The sequence below is a fragment of the Eublepharis macularius genome, chromosome 4, assembly GCF_028583425.1.
Source record: "Eublepharis macularius isolate TG4126 chromosome 4, MPM_Emac_v1.0, whole genome shotgun sequence".
In the NCBI taxonomy this organism is placed as follows: Eukaryota; Metazoa; Chordata; class Lepidosauria; order Squamata; family Eublepharidae; genus Eublepharis; species Eublepharis macularius.
The window spans coordinates 159,291,255-159,306,659 of NC_072793.1; the positions used below are offsets into that span (position 1 = coordinate 159,291,255).

The 15,405-nt window shown below is 46.8% G+C and overlaps 1 protein-coding gene across 1 annotated transcript; it reads right to left on the reverse strand.

Annotated features, from left to right (window-relative positions):
* Positions 1-10,726: 10,726 nt before the first annotated feature.
* On the reverse strand, positions 10,727-13,242 carry IER3 (immediate early response 3). The gene is made up of 2 exons (XM_054977743.1): positions 12,996-13,242; positions 10,727-12,051 (listed from the first exon to the last, which is right to left on the reverse strand). Exons 1-2 carry the CDS (start codon positions 13,185-13,187, stop codon positions 11,707-11,709), a joined length of 537 nt encoding a protein of 178 aa, XP_054833718.1. The 5' UTR covers positions 13,188-13,242; the 3' UTR covers positions 10,727-11,706.
* Positions 13,243-15,405: the final 2,163 nt, after the last annotated feature.

A 15,405-nucleotide genomic window follows, 5' to 3' on the forward strand; every position in this document is an offset into this window, starting at 1 on the left:
TGCTGTAATTTTCCGGTGTTGTTTTGTGTGCAGGTTCACAAGAACAGATGTGGTTCCCAAGACAGCCTTATCTGAAGAGGCTTGCAGAGACCTTGGAGCAATAACTTTCACATTCCCCAACTTGTCTACTAACTGGGCATGGGGTGGGGGATGGAAAGAAGGGTTTGATATACTGTTGCAAGAAACTAACACGTCATTCTCAACAAAGGCTTGTGTTCAGCCAGACGCTTCTGTAGCATTTAGATTATCTACGGACACTTGTACCTTGAATATATACTCTTCCAATAAAAACCTTTGACTCAAGAGATGTGGATTTCTTGCTGCAAGGGCTGGGAGATGAAATCAAAGTAACTTGAACTCCATAGACTGACACCCATCAGTGATGAGGGGGCAGAAACGGTGGGCGTAAAGGGGAATGGGAAGGAAAAGGTACCAGATGTGGGCAAAGGGTGTGGACACCTGCCCCTTCCAGTCCCCACTAAAACTAAACCCACTTTGATCTTTACCAAAACTAGTGTGGGAAAATAGGGAGCTAAGGTTACCAGCCTCTAGGTGGTGGCTGGAGATCTCTCGGAATTAAAACTGATCTTCAGGCCACAGAGATCAGTTCACCTGGAGAAAATGGCTCCTTTGGAGGGTAGGCGCTATGGAATTATACCTTGCCGAGGTTCTTCCCCTCCCCAAACCCTGCTTTCTCAAGATCCATCCCCAAAATCTCCAGGAATTTCCTAACTTGGAGCTGGCAACCCTATGAGCCACAAAAAATTGAGAAGGTGGATGAATGCTTGACAGTATCGTGTGGAAGCTCCACGCCACCCCCAAACTCACTGCAGTTTGGAAAGGGGAACTGTGTTGAGCAACAGCTCCATATGGAAGCAAGCATAGTGACCCTTTTGCATTTCAGTATTTTTCTGTTTCATTTTTGCATCGGTTTTTCATACCAAATTTGTGGTGATTTTTTTAAGTGTAAAAAACAATGGCAACCTGGCCTCAGAATGCTATTGAGGCCTCCCAGAGCTACTGTTCCTTTAAATAGGACTGCCTTCTTCCATTTGAACCTACCTGTCCACTTGGGTCATCTTTGGAGGCCTTGTTTCTGGTCTCTCTGCCGTTTGAGGCTAGACGAGTGGCAACACAACAAAGGGCCTTCTTGTTTGTCGCACTAAAACTTTGGAACTCCCTCACCAGGGCGATTTGTCTGTCTTCCTCTGTCATTGTCTCCCACCAGCTGGTGAAGCCTTTTCCGTTTTGTTTGGTGTACCCTTAGTAAACTCCTCCCTGGTTGAGTGTGTTTGTTTGTTGATATGTCTATATGTTTTTATTGTATTTATATATACTTTTAAAATGTTATTTTTAATGCTTTAAATGTTTAAACATTTGTTTTTCACCACCTTGGGAACTTGATTTTGGGGAGAACGGTGGAATATACATGCCTTAAATAAATAAAAAAATAATAAAAATGTTCACTCTTTGTTCTCCTTCCAGCTTAATTAACTCATTCCGTGACCGTTTCCTTTTTCTGGATGATTTGCTTGTAAATGATCACCTCTAGGGATCTTAATAGGGTTGGCAGTCCCAGGGAGTAGAGGCAGAGCATCGGGAGGGTAGAGTTTGAGGAGAGGTAGTACCTCAGTGGGGTATAAAATCTTAGAATCCGCCTTCTAAAGCAGCCATTTTCTCCTGGGGACCAGATCTCTGTCATCTGGAGAGCAGTTGGACTTCCAGGTGCAGTTTCCAGGTGGTCTCCCCCACCCCTGCAACCTGATTGGGATGATCTTCTTTCTTGTACTTTAACGTGTTCGCTCCTGGCTCCAGCACTATGATGTTACTTCCAGAAGTGACATCATCATGCCAGGCTGCTCAGGCTCCAGCCCCTGAGCCTCTCAGCAGTAGATGGAGGCTGCTGGTGGGAAGCTAACCTGGGCCGTTTCCACACTACTCACCTTCATCCAGAATGCTGCGGAACATCGCGCAAAACTCGCACGAGAAGATGCTATCTTCCGTGTTTTTTTCACGACGTTCCGGATGAAGGTGAGTAGTGTGGAAACGGCCCTGGCCAATCCAGCCCTCCTAGGGGTGCGCTGCTCAATGGGGAGTGGAGAGGTGGGTTTGCTGTGAGCCTAGCCTGTGAGTGGCACCACCACCTGGGCCAAGTCTGCTCCTGCCTGTTCTGCAGTAGTGAGTAGGCTGGCTTCCTCTGTGCTGCACTGCTCCCTCCTCTTCTTTGCCTTTCCTTTCCCGTCCTCCCTTCCCTCCAGGTGTCCGGTATTTTCAGTATGTTTCCCCCAGGCCGTCCATGAAAATACCACTGTCCCAGTAAAGGCCGTCATCACACGGGCTTTTATTTAGCGCTAAAATGGCGCTATTTCCCGGCAAACACCCACCTTATTCCAACACTGTAGTGATTTTCTCTCTTCTGCTTTGTGCTTGATAGTTGCGCTATTTTGTGCCTCAGTGTGAATGCCTCACATCGATGTATTTCGCCTCGCAACGTCCTATGCCCTCCCTTCAATCCCAGAATCCATTTCTTCCTGCGACTCCCCCTTTTTTATTTTATTATGTCCTTATAACGCTGTAACGACATAACACAATGCAAACTTTCTGCTGAAGTAAAAATTACTCAATCGCCATGGCAGAGTCTCCAGCGATGGGGATCACGTCAGACAGGGAGTTTTCTGTGGGCAAAGGGCTATTTATATAATTTCAAAGTTGGAAAAACAAAAGGGTCGTAATGTTTTGCTCTAACAGAATGTTTATATGCTGTTATTCCGTTATAGCGGAATTAAACGCCAGAATAATTTTTTTTAAAGGGGGAGGAGCTGCTTCTGCGCGGTTAGAGAGAACAGAACAGAGTGCTTCGGTGTGGACAGCTGGTGGCGCGAAGAGCCGTTAGGTGACCCAAAGAAACGTTACTGTGCCGATAACAGGTAGGACGCTATATGCTGTAAATTTAACGGAAGAGATGCCCGTGTGACGACGGCCAAAAACTGGACACCTGGAAACCCTACTTCCAGGAGATCTCCGGGCTCTGCCTGGAGGTGGGCAACCCTACATCTACAGCACCGTATTGCACTTTGTAGTCACTAAAGTAATCATGCTGTTATGAGAATAAACAGTTAAAAATATTTTGAACAGTAAAACTGACTTATTACAAAGTTTTAAAGAAACAGTACTTAACAGGCCCCATGCCATCACGCACACAAGGCTGATAATCAACCATTTATTCATGAGTGCTCTGGGGAAACTAAGCCAGAGAGAAAGAGCAGGAAGAAATTAATTTAGGCTGAAAACAATGGAAGAAAAGTAAACATTCCAGAGAAGACCTTTGCTGAATGGAAAGTACCTCTGTGTAGACATGTTGTAAGATCTTGATTGTGGAGGTGGACTTTTATGGGAGATGTTTGGGGAAGGGCCATTGCTCAGTGATAGAGTGTACAGCATGCAGAAGACCCCGAGTTCAATTCCCAGCACCTCTGGATAGAATCATAGAATAGAATCATAGAATTGGAAGGGGCCATACAGACCATCTGGTCCCAACCCCCTGCGATGTCGCGCAAAACTCGTGCAAGAAGACGCTATCTTCTGCGGGTTTTTTTCGCAACGTTCCGCAGCGTTCCGGATGAAGGTGAGTAGTGTGGAAACGGCCTAGAACTGGCCAGTTTTAATAACAGTTTGGTCTGCAGTGAGGGTTGCCAGGGGCCTGGAGGAAAATGTCCCAGGCATTTAATAGAGGCTTATGTTACTTATCAGGTAACATTTACCCCCATGCCATGAAAAACTTCAGCTGCCCATTTCCACACATTAAATTGTATTAAAGAGACAGGACCTTTCCCCCCCTGTCCAGTTGGCAACTTGACCTGAGACTCTGGAGAGCAACTGCAAGTAGTATTGCCAAGAAGCCTGGAAGAAAAGGGCCTGTCCTTTTAACAGAGGCTTAATGTGTGGAAATGGGCAGTTAAAGACTTTCATGCCATGAAGGTAAATATAGCCTGGTAAATAATAGCTGCCATTCCAGGCAAACCAGTGCTGACCTAGATAGACCAATGGGATGACTCAGTAGAAGGCAGTTTCGTATATTCAAGCAGGGCTTTTTTTCTGGGAAAAGAGGTGGTGGAACTCACTGGGTACCATACACATGTGCGCTTTGCACGTGCATGCTCCTGGTACCACGCAATGATACTACTTCTTGAAAATGATGTCATCACGCAGGCTGTGGCTGCCCCGGGAGCGATGCCAGCAAGACCGGGAGCATGATTTGGACCCAGTTCAGCCTGGAATGGGACGCTGCCGCGCGGGAGAAAACAAAGGAGGTGGCACCCAGCATGGGCCAGCATGCTGTTCCCCCACCCTCCCGCCACGTGTGTCCTCCCTGCAGGCTTACCAGGATCCAAAAGCATTCTGTAACCCCCCCCCCAACCATTTCCTCCAGGGGAACTTATCTGTGTTTGGAGATCAGGGGGCGGGGGCCACCAGTCACATGGACATTTTTAAGAGGTGCCGGAATGCCGTTCCACTATGTTCTGCCTGGAAAAAAAGCCTTCTATTCAAGTATGTTCATTATAGCACTAAAGTGCTGTACATTGCAGTGCAGTAAGTGAATGGAAGGCCACGGGCTAGAGTCTGGGATTTTATTTGTTTAAAATCTTTCTATTCTGCCTTATCTCCTAGAACTCAAGGCTGAAAACAATGCAGCTACACAGCTGCAAGGACAAAAATTATTATAGTTCAGTTAACAAAAATAAAACACAGATTAAAATACTCAAATTGCAAATTTAAAAGCACGCAAGATTTAAAGAATGGAAACAAACAGGATCAGCAAATTCACAGCTGTATCTGTTGAATAATTCACCCTCACCCAAATGCTCTGTGGAATAAGACTGCCTTACATGGCTTCCTAAAGGTAGCAGAGGGGGGATTTACCAGTGGTGTTATCACATTGCCAGTGATGCGCTGATGTTACTCCTGTGAGCTTGGAAGTGACATCAGCTTGTTACCCTCCCTGGTTTTTCCAGTGACACTGATATCACTTCCAGGCACACAGGCAGGGACATTAGTGCATCATTATGCTGCTGATGTCCCCCCATTTCTCCAGCTGGTCAGCTGAGCAGTGGAGGAATTCTCTGCCACCACGGGAGAATGGTAAGCCTGTAATTCTAGGATGCATGGATCAATGTAGCTAGACCAGCAGAATCTAGATAAGGTGCCAGTTTATGAGCAGCAGCACTGAACCTGACCTGTTTTTCCGTTAAGAAGGTTACATTGGGGGGCACCCCCAAACTCTTAATCCGATCTACTACAAAAAGCTTAACCCCACGTATCTCCCCCACCTCCTTTTTCTTCTATTGCCATCTGCTAATTTTGTTTTCTTTCATTCTCAGGTCTGCCTGCTGGCTTCTTATCACAACATCAGACAAACCAAGCGTCTACTTCTTATGCATAAAGCTCTGCATTGCTCCACCTATGAGTCATAGGTCCAGAGGAGTTAGCTGTGTTATTCTGTAGTAGCAAAACAGTAAAGAGTCCAGTAACACCTTTAAGACTAACCAACTTTATTGTAAGCTTATGCTACAATAAGGTTGGTTAGTCTTAAAGGTGTTACTGGACTCCACCCATGAGTGTTACCTTCCTGACCACACATTCCTTCTCATTCTGGTTGCTCAGTACAAGCTCGCCTTCTAAGGCCCCCTTTGTCTTTCTTCTTCTAACTCCATCTGTATCTCTTGGAACAGAATAAAAAAGCACAAAGCATCAACTATGGATGAAGAGCAGAGCTGCATACTCAAAGCATTGGTCCAGAAAACAGATCTACTTTCATAGACTATCCAGGATGAACACAGAAAGCTCTTTCTACTACGTCATCAGTCTCTCAAGGTCATCATTGTCTATTTGAAATGGTGGCAGTTCTTCAAGGTCCCAGGCTGACATTTTTCACATCACTTACTATCTAATTATTTTGCCTGAAGATGCCGGGGATTAAACCAGAACTTTCTTCATGTAGCAGCAGATGCTCTGTCATTGACATTCAGCCCCTCCCATTGGAAATTCTATAACTTCCTCAAATAAATTTGTCCCTTTGCTCAATATATTTTACAGTAAGGGCAGTTTTTATTTCCTGAAATCTATTTTGGTTCAACTGGAATCTGTTATGCTTCTTCCAGCTGCCCCATTAAGCAAATCTTCTCACTGATATTACACAAGCAATCTCACACCCTTCCTTATTCTGTGACCTAATATGTCCATTTCCTTCAGCCTGCCCTCCTAGGTTAACCAGCCATTCCACACCCTCTTGTCATCTCTGTTGTTCTCTGAACTTTATGAGGTAACTGGGTCTGGGGACACCACAGTGCAGTAGAGCCCCCTCCCCCCCACTTCTGTTGTCTGTCATATGCTTCTATATTACTCACACCCCAGGGTTTAGTGAATGTCACTAAGCGCGTTTCGAAGAAACAAGATTCCCACAGAGATAATTTCAACTCATTTGCTCAGATAGAATAAAATTCACTCATATCAAGCCCATTTATATTCTCTTTCGCTAAAACACTCCCTTCTGAATGAGTATGCAGTTTCCAGTTGAAGACTTTTGAAGAACCGGAGATGAATTTTTTCCCTTGAAAAGCCTGGCTGCTGAGGTGAAGTATTGTTTGCCTTTGCTAGACAAGAATATCTGGTATAAGTGATTTGGCTCTTCATCAGCTCTTCCCGCCTGTCCATAGCATATCATCTCTTCTGATTCCTGGTCCAAGGCCTTCTTGCCACTCAAACCAGCCTTCCACTACCAGTAAGATAGAGAAGAAATAATTATTTCCTCGTTCAGTCTTTTAAAACAGGTACATTTATTTATTTATTTATTTATTTATTTATTTATTTATTTATTTATTTCATTTTTATCCGACCCCTTCCTCCAAGGAGTTCAGAGTGGCATAAAGGGGTCTTCCCATTTTATCCCAATACTAAAATAGGTTTTACATTCCACAGTGAAGCAGAGGCCTTACCCTCCATTTTTAAGCCTAAGTCTAAGGATCAAACAAGGTGAGGCACTTTGGCCTCTTGGTTCCCTGAACCACATTCTTGATCTGAATTGATTCCTGGCATGTATAAGAACTTTGTTTTCCAAGAGCCACTTTTGATTGTAAGAAAATCACTGAGGAACCCAGACCTGAGTTGTGTTCAAATGTTTTGCCTAAAGCTGAGAAAGGAGGAGTGGCCTAAGGTCACCCAATCGGGGACTTTACCTGTCCTAGTCCGACAACTATACCCAGGGCTTTTTTTCAGCTGGAATGTGGTGGAACGGAGTTCCAGGACCTCTTGAAAATAGTCACATGGCTGGTGGCCCCGCCCCCTGATCTCCAGACAGAGGGGAGCTTAGATTACCCTCCGTGCCGTGGCATGGAGGGCAATCTAAACTTCCCTCTGTCTGGAGATCAGGGGGCGGGGCCACCAGCCATGTGACCATTTTCTCCAAGGGCAACCCACTGAGTTCCGCCACCTCTTTTCCCAGAAAAAAAGCCCTGACTATACCACATGGACTCTCATGCATTCAAAAAGTAATAGCCACACTCTGAGGCTACATTCAGATATAATAGTGAACAAACCATGGCTTGCTTTTTATGAAAACGAACCTCTGAAGCCCTCATGGGCTCTCTTCCCTCTCTGCTTCCTCCTTCTCCTCTGTTCCTAGATATTTAGGGGGGGCAGTGCCATGTAGGGTATGGATATCTTTTGTTTGAGGGCCCGTAAACTCCTACTGCCATCTCTGTTCCCAATTTGAATCAACTTTGAAACCTTATCACAAACTAGAATGAGATATGGGATGAACTGGCAAATTGAGGCATGAGGCTAATTTTTGCCATGCCTTCTGCACAACGCCAAGGAATTCCCTCTTTCTCCAAGCGCTCAAGGGAAAGCCCTTCCCGGACCCACAGTGAAAAACTGGGTGACGGTGATAGTGTGCCTCCATCTCCCTGACAGTTGTCATCTACTTTTCAGAAAAGAAAAAGGTAGAGGAATAAATTGCCTGAATAGGGAATTGAAATACTGCTGTTCTGCTACAAGATTGCTGGTGGGATTTTTGAGAAGTTCTGCAAGTTAACTTTTTGGGCATGAAAAGAAATCTTCCAGGGTGTTTCCCCCCCCCCTTTTGTCTCCCTGCTCCCCCTCTAATGGAAATGAAATGAGCCTGTAGCGTTGATGACGTGGGTAGTGAAGTCTTTTTGCCTCAGGAGGAGCACCTCAGAGAGATATCCTTTTTTCGGGTAGTCAAAGATTAGGCATTTTAGTTGCTTTGGGTCCAGAATCAGGTACATTCAATGATGGGAGCATTTGGTTTCCCTATTGATTCCGTATCCTGAATCGTAGACTCCGCCCACTGACTGTAAGAAGTCCACTCCGTTTCTTCTATGCAGCAACAGAATCTTCCAGGCTCTATACTCTGATGATCTTCTTTTGGTGCTCTGTGCACCAAAAGAACACTAGGCTCTCCCCTCACCTCCCAAATCAATAAAAATTTGCCAAGCTCCTCTTCTCCTGACCAATAAAAATCTGCCCAGGACTTTCCACGCTGATCTGGAACTCACAGAATCCCAAGAGGACAACATACCCTTTCCTAAAGGAACTGTGGAAAAGAATTCAGGAGAACACCTTGCCAGCTGCATAACATCTGAAGAGTATCTGTCTGCAGTTCCTTAAAGCCTGTGGCTAGAGGCAGGAGCTGAAAGGGAAGAGCCAGGGCTTTTTTTTAGCAGGAACGTGGTGGAATGGAGTTCCGGCACCTCTTGAAAATGGTCACATGGCTGGTGGCCCTGCCCCCTGATCTCCAGACAGAGGGGAGCTTAGATGGCCCTCGGCACGGAGGGCAATCTACACTCCCCTCTGTCTGGAGAGCAGGGGGTGGGGCCACCAGCCATGTGACCATTTTCTCCTAGGGCAACCCACTGAGTTCCACCACTTCTTCCCCCCCCCCAAAGCCATGGGAAGAGCTAAAAAGCAGACAGCCACAGCCATTGTGTGAGCTTCCCCATGGGCTTTGGGGACTACTCAGGATATAGCTGTGTGGGGTTATTTTGTTTCTGTTTCTTTTGTTTATTTGAATTGCCTTTTTTTCTTCCAACGGTTGTATCTTGCCTTTTGTAAGCCACTTTGGGTCTCCACTGAGGAGAAAAGAGGGCTAATAAATAACTCCCTCAGTAATTCTTGCTTAGGATGTGGTTAAATGAGAATGATGCCCTTCCCCCTTGTGTGATGCTGTATGAATAATCAGGGCATCATGGCAGGGGAAGTATGAAGTTTCTCTGAACTTTTTTGAGCAAAACTGAATGGTCACTTCCCCACCAAGCTGGCTCTCCATTAGAGTTCTCAAAGCATGGAGCTGATACTGGGGGGCAGGGGGGTATGGAACAGCTCAGAGTCCCCCCGCCCCAGAGCTCTAGTTTCCATGCACTGGTTCCATGTCTGATGGTAGTTGGGCCTACATGCTTGGATAAATGTTTGGAGAAAGTGAGCGATGTCCAAAGAAGTATTACAACAGAAAATATTACATGGTGACTTCTGACTTCCTCTGGTTTCACACTTTGGTTGTCATCTCTTGGACCACTTCCCAAATGTCATTTCCCTCTTTTTATACCCATAATGCAATAAATAAATAAATGTTAAGGTCAAATGCAGAAACTGCCACGAGGCTTTCAGCTTTCTCCCTAAGCACGAGGCTTTTCTTGTTTGTCATATGGGGCTCTCTTGCTGCACGTGCACATTGGGCACGGTGGCGCCTCTTCATTGCTCCTAACTTTTGTGGCTGATGATGTGGGTTAATCTGTGTGTGATTGCTGGGCCCTAGTCTACACAATTGCAACACATGGCATTTTGGGTAGAGTTTCTCAGTGCCTTCAGTTGGCAAGTTTACAGATTAAGTTCAGTGTATCTGATGAAGAGAGCTTTGACTCACAACACTTTATGCTGGAATAAATTTGGTTCATCTTTTAAGGTGCCACTGAACTCCTGTTATAGAATCCAACACAGTAATTCTTTTGACAGTTATTACTGACATTAAAACCGATCCCCGTCTGAGTTGTACAAAATGCTGCTTGCCACAGCATTTTGAATTTTAGAATTCTGACCATTCATAATCCTCCAAATCCCTCCTGACTCCCCATGGGAAGTTGCTTTACAATGAATCCATCCACTGTCCCTGTAGCCCAATATTCTCTCATCTGGCTGGAAGTAGCTCCCCAGGGCCTCTGGCAGAGAGAAGACACAACCTGGGGCCTTTTGTCTGCAAAGCATTTGGTCTTCTCTGAGTGAAGGCCTCTCTTTGCTGTTACTCACTAAATCTCGAAACCCAGAACACAACCCACACAATGCCTTTTCTTAGGACCCACCGAACGACCCACAACAGAGCTGCAAGTAGGTTTGCCAGCCTCCAGGTGGTAGCTGGAGATCTCCCGGAATTACAACAGATCTCCAGGCAACAGAGGAGGGTGGAATCTACAGCATTATACTCAGCTGAGGTTTCTCCCCTTCCCATTCTCCCCAGGCTTCACCCCTAGATCTCCAGGAATTTCTCAGCCCAGAGTTGGCAACCCTAGCTGCAAGTTTTCAAGAAGTCAGAGCTCAGCCACTGCTGCATGTCACTTGGTGATTGGTCCTCAGAAACTGTATTCTCCTGCTGTCCTCATCCCCCCACTCCCTCAAGCCTTCTTTTATATCCCAATTAGTGAAGAGAAAGAAACCAAAATCCTTTTTAAAAGGTTTATTCATTTGTTCACAGAACATACAGAGTTCAGATGGTCCATCTGGAACAGTGCGCTGTCATGCGAGGCGTAGTTCACAAAATAAATTAATGGAGTGTGTTTTAGGAAATGCTGCTTTCGATATGGTCGTTGCTCTTAAGACAGAGCGTGCTTACACAGTAAGCAACACACATAGCAAGGAATGCTGCGGGCTGAGACCCAGAACAGAAGAAGTTTAGCATGACATTCTTAGATTTTTTAAATAAAAAGTTTGAATGGCATCCTTATAATCTGTAGTGCCTTCATTTTGAAGTATCGAGGAGCCCAAACTTTTGAGGTTTGTTTGTTTTTCCTCATTAACCTAAGAAATGCCATGCTCACAAGTCAATAATTTAACACCAGTCATTCAAATCACATTTCCCCCCTTCAAACCAGCTAAGAGCATCATAGCACAATCCTCTGATTTATTAGTGCATTATAAATTTAAGAGTTTACACCAGCAAACCGAAAGGTCATCTTATCCAGATCAGAGATTGCAATTCATTTCTAAGGACTTTTGCTAGAATAGCCAAGGAAGCAGATGTAACAAGTGTTTGTAAAAAAAAATTCAGCCCCGCATGCAAGCCAGCATTTCTCTTGCAAACTCCCAGTCTCAAACAATCTTAAATAACAGTCAGTTTAAATTACATATTGAAATAATAATATTATTATCTTAATAAATATTAAATTAATTAATGCCGCTCCCTTTGCGTGTCAGATCTGCAGCCCCTCCCTGCTGCAGATGGTAGTGTCGGTTTGAGTTTGACGTCAGCCTTCCTGGACTCTGAGCAAGTCCCTCCTGGAAGGAGAGGGCCGGGCCGGGCGCCTGGAGGCCTTCCGACGTTTGGGTCTCCAGGTCAAAGATTCCCCCTTCCTGCCTTCAATCGACCACGAGAAACTCGAATGTGGCTGTATTTCAGCCTCGGCTCCTTCCTTCGGGAGACCTTCAGAAAGCAGCCCGGCTCTGCAGCAGAAACTGGGTGATGTCTATGATAGCGGAGGCGGACGCCTCGCGGTTTCCCCAGCGCTGACCGCCGGTGGCGTTGGCCGCCCCGGCCATTTCCCAAGAGCGCTCGGCGGTGGCGGGCTGCTCCAGGAGGGAGGCTTCGCAGCGGGCTTCCCTCGTCTGGGCCCCCGAGGCGGCGAAGAGGCCTTCCCCGGCGCCCGAGGAGGCGACTGCAAGGGAGAGGTCCTCCTCGGCGCTGTAGATTTGGAAGAAGACGATCGCCAGGAGGATAAAGAGCAGGCGCTTGGCGAAACTGCGCTCCTCGGTGGGGTAGTAGCGCTTCACCTATGAAGAGGAGGAAGGCAACGTGATTAGATGCAGGCTCGGAGCGGGGGTGGGAGTGGATCTCACCCCCTTACACTTTTTTAAAGTCTGCAGTTTAGCTTATTTCCCAGAATACTTTTAAACTAATGTCAAGCTGCAGCCTAGAAGCCCCCCCACTGGGGACGCTTTCCTTATGTGCTGCCCTCTTTGCCCCCAACCCAGATGCCTCCTCATTTCTACCCAGGCACAAGGTCACATTTCTCAAAATACACTGCCTTTCCACTCCTCCTGCCTTCTCAGATCCCCACTCTGCCACTAATCAATTTTCCCCGGCTTGTCACTCAAGGAAATCCAACCACAACTGACTGCACTGGTTGGGGGTTCACTCCAGAGATTCCTTATCACTGAGAGCATAGAGAAGAAAGGGATCTTAGGGCATGGGTCACGGGAAGAAGAGTGACGTGCTGGGACAGGTAATGAAGGGTGACTAATTGCAAACATTTCCTGCACCCATGCCTGACTCATAGCGGAGACAGAATTGCCAACTTCTTTGTTTGCCAAGGCTCTTGTGCTTCAGAAGGTTGCATGAATGTAGAAATTCAGCAGGTGGGACTTTCCACTGCCTTGGGGATGCAGTGACAGGGGAAGGTTCACCTGCTGAATTTCAGTCAGCTCAACTTTTTGAGGATTTGCCAGAAAGTGGAATTAACTCTATATACATGGCGAAGGGGATATTTACTATGTAGTTTCTTCCCTCATTCACTCTTACAGAGGATTTTTAAAAGTACATTGTGAAAAACCTAGTCTTAAAGATGCTTAAGTCAAACCTCCTTTCTGAGAGAATCACAGAATCTTGAACTGATTCAGCCCGCCTTTCCCAATGGACCCAAGAGTCTTGGCTGCTAGCACCCAACCCATGAAACTCTTATCCCATTTCAATGCGGGGTACAGACTTACTAACTTACCACTGGGGGGTAGAGAACTCTCCGGGATCTCTTCTTGATCCGGTTGGACCTTGAGGACTTCTTGTAAGCTGAACTCGTCTCGACCTCTGGGAGTGGGTCAAAAGTGAAGTACTGTGGCCCAGTAGGCTGAGCCCGATGAGGGACCTGGGGCATCTTTAGCGCCGGCAGTCTGGGCTCACACGCACAGCACATGCTTGTAACAGAAGAAGCAAGCGAGAGAGCACAGCTTATTTTTGAAGCTTACTCAGCAAAGCGATAAGAGAGGATAAGAGGGCGCTCGCCAGCTGAGGCTTTATGAATGGCAGCGGGCGACACCCCCTTGCAATACAATTGGGTAGAGACTGAGAAGAGGATGCTTGTGATTGGCTGTTCAGATGACAGCTCATTCTGGAAAATCCAAACTTTGAGTTCAGCCAGTGTTGGCTGTGGGCCCGGCTGAACTGTCACGCAAGGCAGGGAGAGAGAGAGAGAGAAAGGAAGGGAAGGGTTGTGTAAGCGCAAATAGTAAGAGTGGGGGAAGGGTGTGCCTCGCTGAAAATAAACACACACCACACAATCTCATTCAACACTTCCTTATCTACCAGTGGAGACGGAGGGGCGTAAAGCTCCCAGCCTATGAAATAAATCCCGAAATGACAGTAACTTTTATACATGTGTGCAACTGAAACCACACACAGGCAAGGGCTGCCGGGCATTCTCTGATACAGTCGTTCTTAATGGAGCTCATACGACCTCTAATCATCTACAAATCTACAAATGTGAAGAAGAAATGAGTATTTAGGGTTTTAGGCAGCCCCTTCTCCCTGCTTGACCAGGCTTCTGACATCCAGTGAAGGGCAGTTGTTTTCTACTGCTACCCTGTCCAGAGGATGAAATCTCAGAACCTAACCACTCACTCCTCCTCTGCACTTTTCTTCAATAGCAGACAGTTACTCCTTTCTTAAGTCCTATACGAGTTCCCCATTGGCTTCAATGTCATGCATACGTGAAGTTGCTTTATACTAAGTGTGTCTCTACACCAGACATCTTACACGAGTAGGATCAAGTGAAAGATCTTAAAATAGCACCGCTAGGGAGACAGAGTACACTTGAATATAAGACCATCCCTGTGTAACATATGTAGAGAGACTCTTAAGTTGCTTTATACTAAGTTGCACACTTCATCTTCCAAGGTCAGCATTGTTTACTCTGGCAGCAGCTCCCCAGGTTCTTTCATATCACGGGATCCTTGATTCTTTTGCCAGGAGATGCCGGGGATTGAACCTGGGACCTTCTGCATGCTAAGCAGATGCGCTGTTGCTGAGCCATGGTCCTGTCTCTTTCTTCTTCCTTGTCTCCACCTGCTGTGTCACCCAGAGCACCCTGCAGCACAAAGGTCTTCCTGTCGTAAGTTTCCCTCACCCCACCATAACCTTCTGATCTCTTTAGCCCCTGGGCTCCCTAACCTCCTTCCAAAGCTGTGCCTGCCATCTTGTAACTCTGCAGCACAAATCCCTCCGGTCCAGAAGCCCTTGTGAGGTTTCCCTCCTGCCACCTAAAGCAAGTTTCCATTTCCTCTACAGTAGCCAAACTGATTGTGTTCTGTGACTAATCCATCTTTACGGCAGTATGGCTCCTTGTAGGAAAGGTAGGATTCTATTCTATTCTATTCGCAACAGAGCCCATTGTAAAAATAAATACAACGGGCTCTAACAGTGGGGTCAAGGCCCTGCTGCCATCACAGGCGGCAGGAAGGCCATGTGGGGAGGCCACCTCAGTCCCTGTTGGCTCTCTGGCCCCGCAGCTGCCACAGATGTGGTGGGAAGACTGCGCACGGTGTGGGGTGGGGCTCCCCAGTGCTGTGCCTCCCCACTGACTCTGCAGGTAGGCCTCTTGAGGGGCCACAGAGGCGGCAGGGAGGCGCAGCATGGCCCTACAGTCACCGTGGAGGTGGCGGGAAGGCTGTGCGGGTGGGCTCCCCAACGCTGTGCCTCCCCACCGGCTGCACAGGCAGGCCTCTGAGGGAACATGGAGGTGGTGGGGAGGTGCAGTGCTGTCCCACAGTTGCCGTGGAGGCAGAGGAAAGACCATGTGGGAGGGGGCTCCCCTATGTTGCATCTCCCCACTGGCTCTGCTGCCCTCAGTGGCCAGCCGCTGACAACTCTCCTTTTATCCTGGCGCAGGTGCACCACAGGGTCCTCAGTGCACCTGCTCCAGGATAATAGGTGAGTTGTCAGGAATACGGCCCACCTTTTACGTTTAAGGATTATATTATATTTATTATATTTATTATATTTAATGATGAGCTCAGCAAGTTACCTCTGCCAATCTGAACTGTTCTTCCTTTCTAGTGTCTGCAATACTTCTGTGCAGGGGTCATTTCGTAGAAAAAGAGCCGGAGGAACCTATTAGCATAACTCATTAGCATAAC

Bases quoted from the DNA above. Each gene is read 5' to 3' on its own strand.
- IER3 (XM_054977743.1), bottom strand. From the start codon at position 13,187: ATGTGCTGTGCGTGTGAGCCCAGACTGCCGGCGCTAAAGATGCCCCAG. The intron at 12,052-12,995 runs GTAAGTTAGTAA...TCCTCTTCATAG, and splicing joins GAGTTCTCTACCCCCCAGTG to GTGAAGCGCTACTACCCCAC.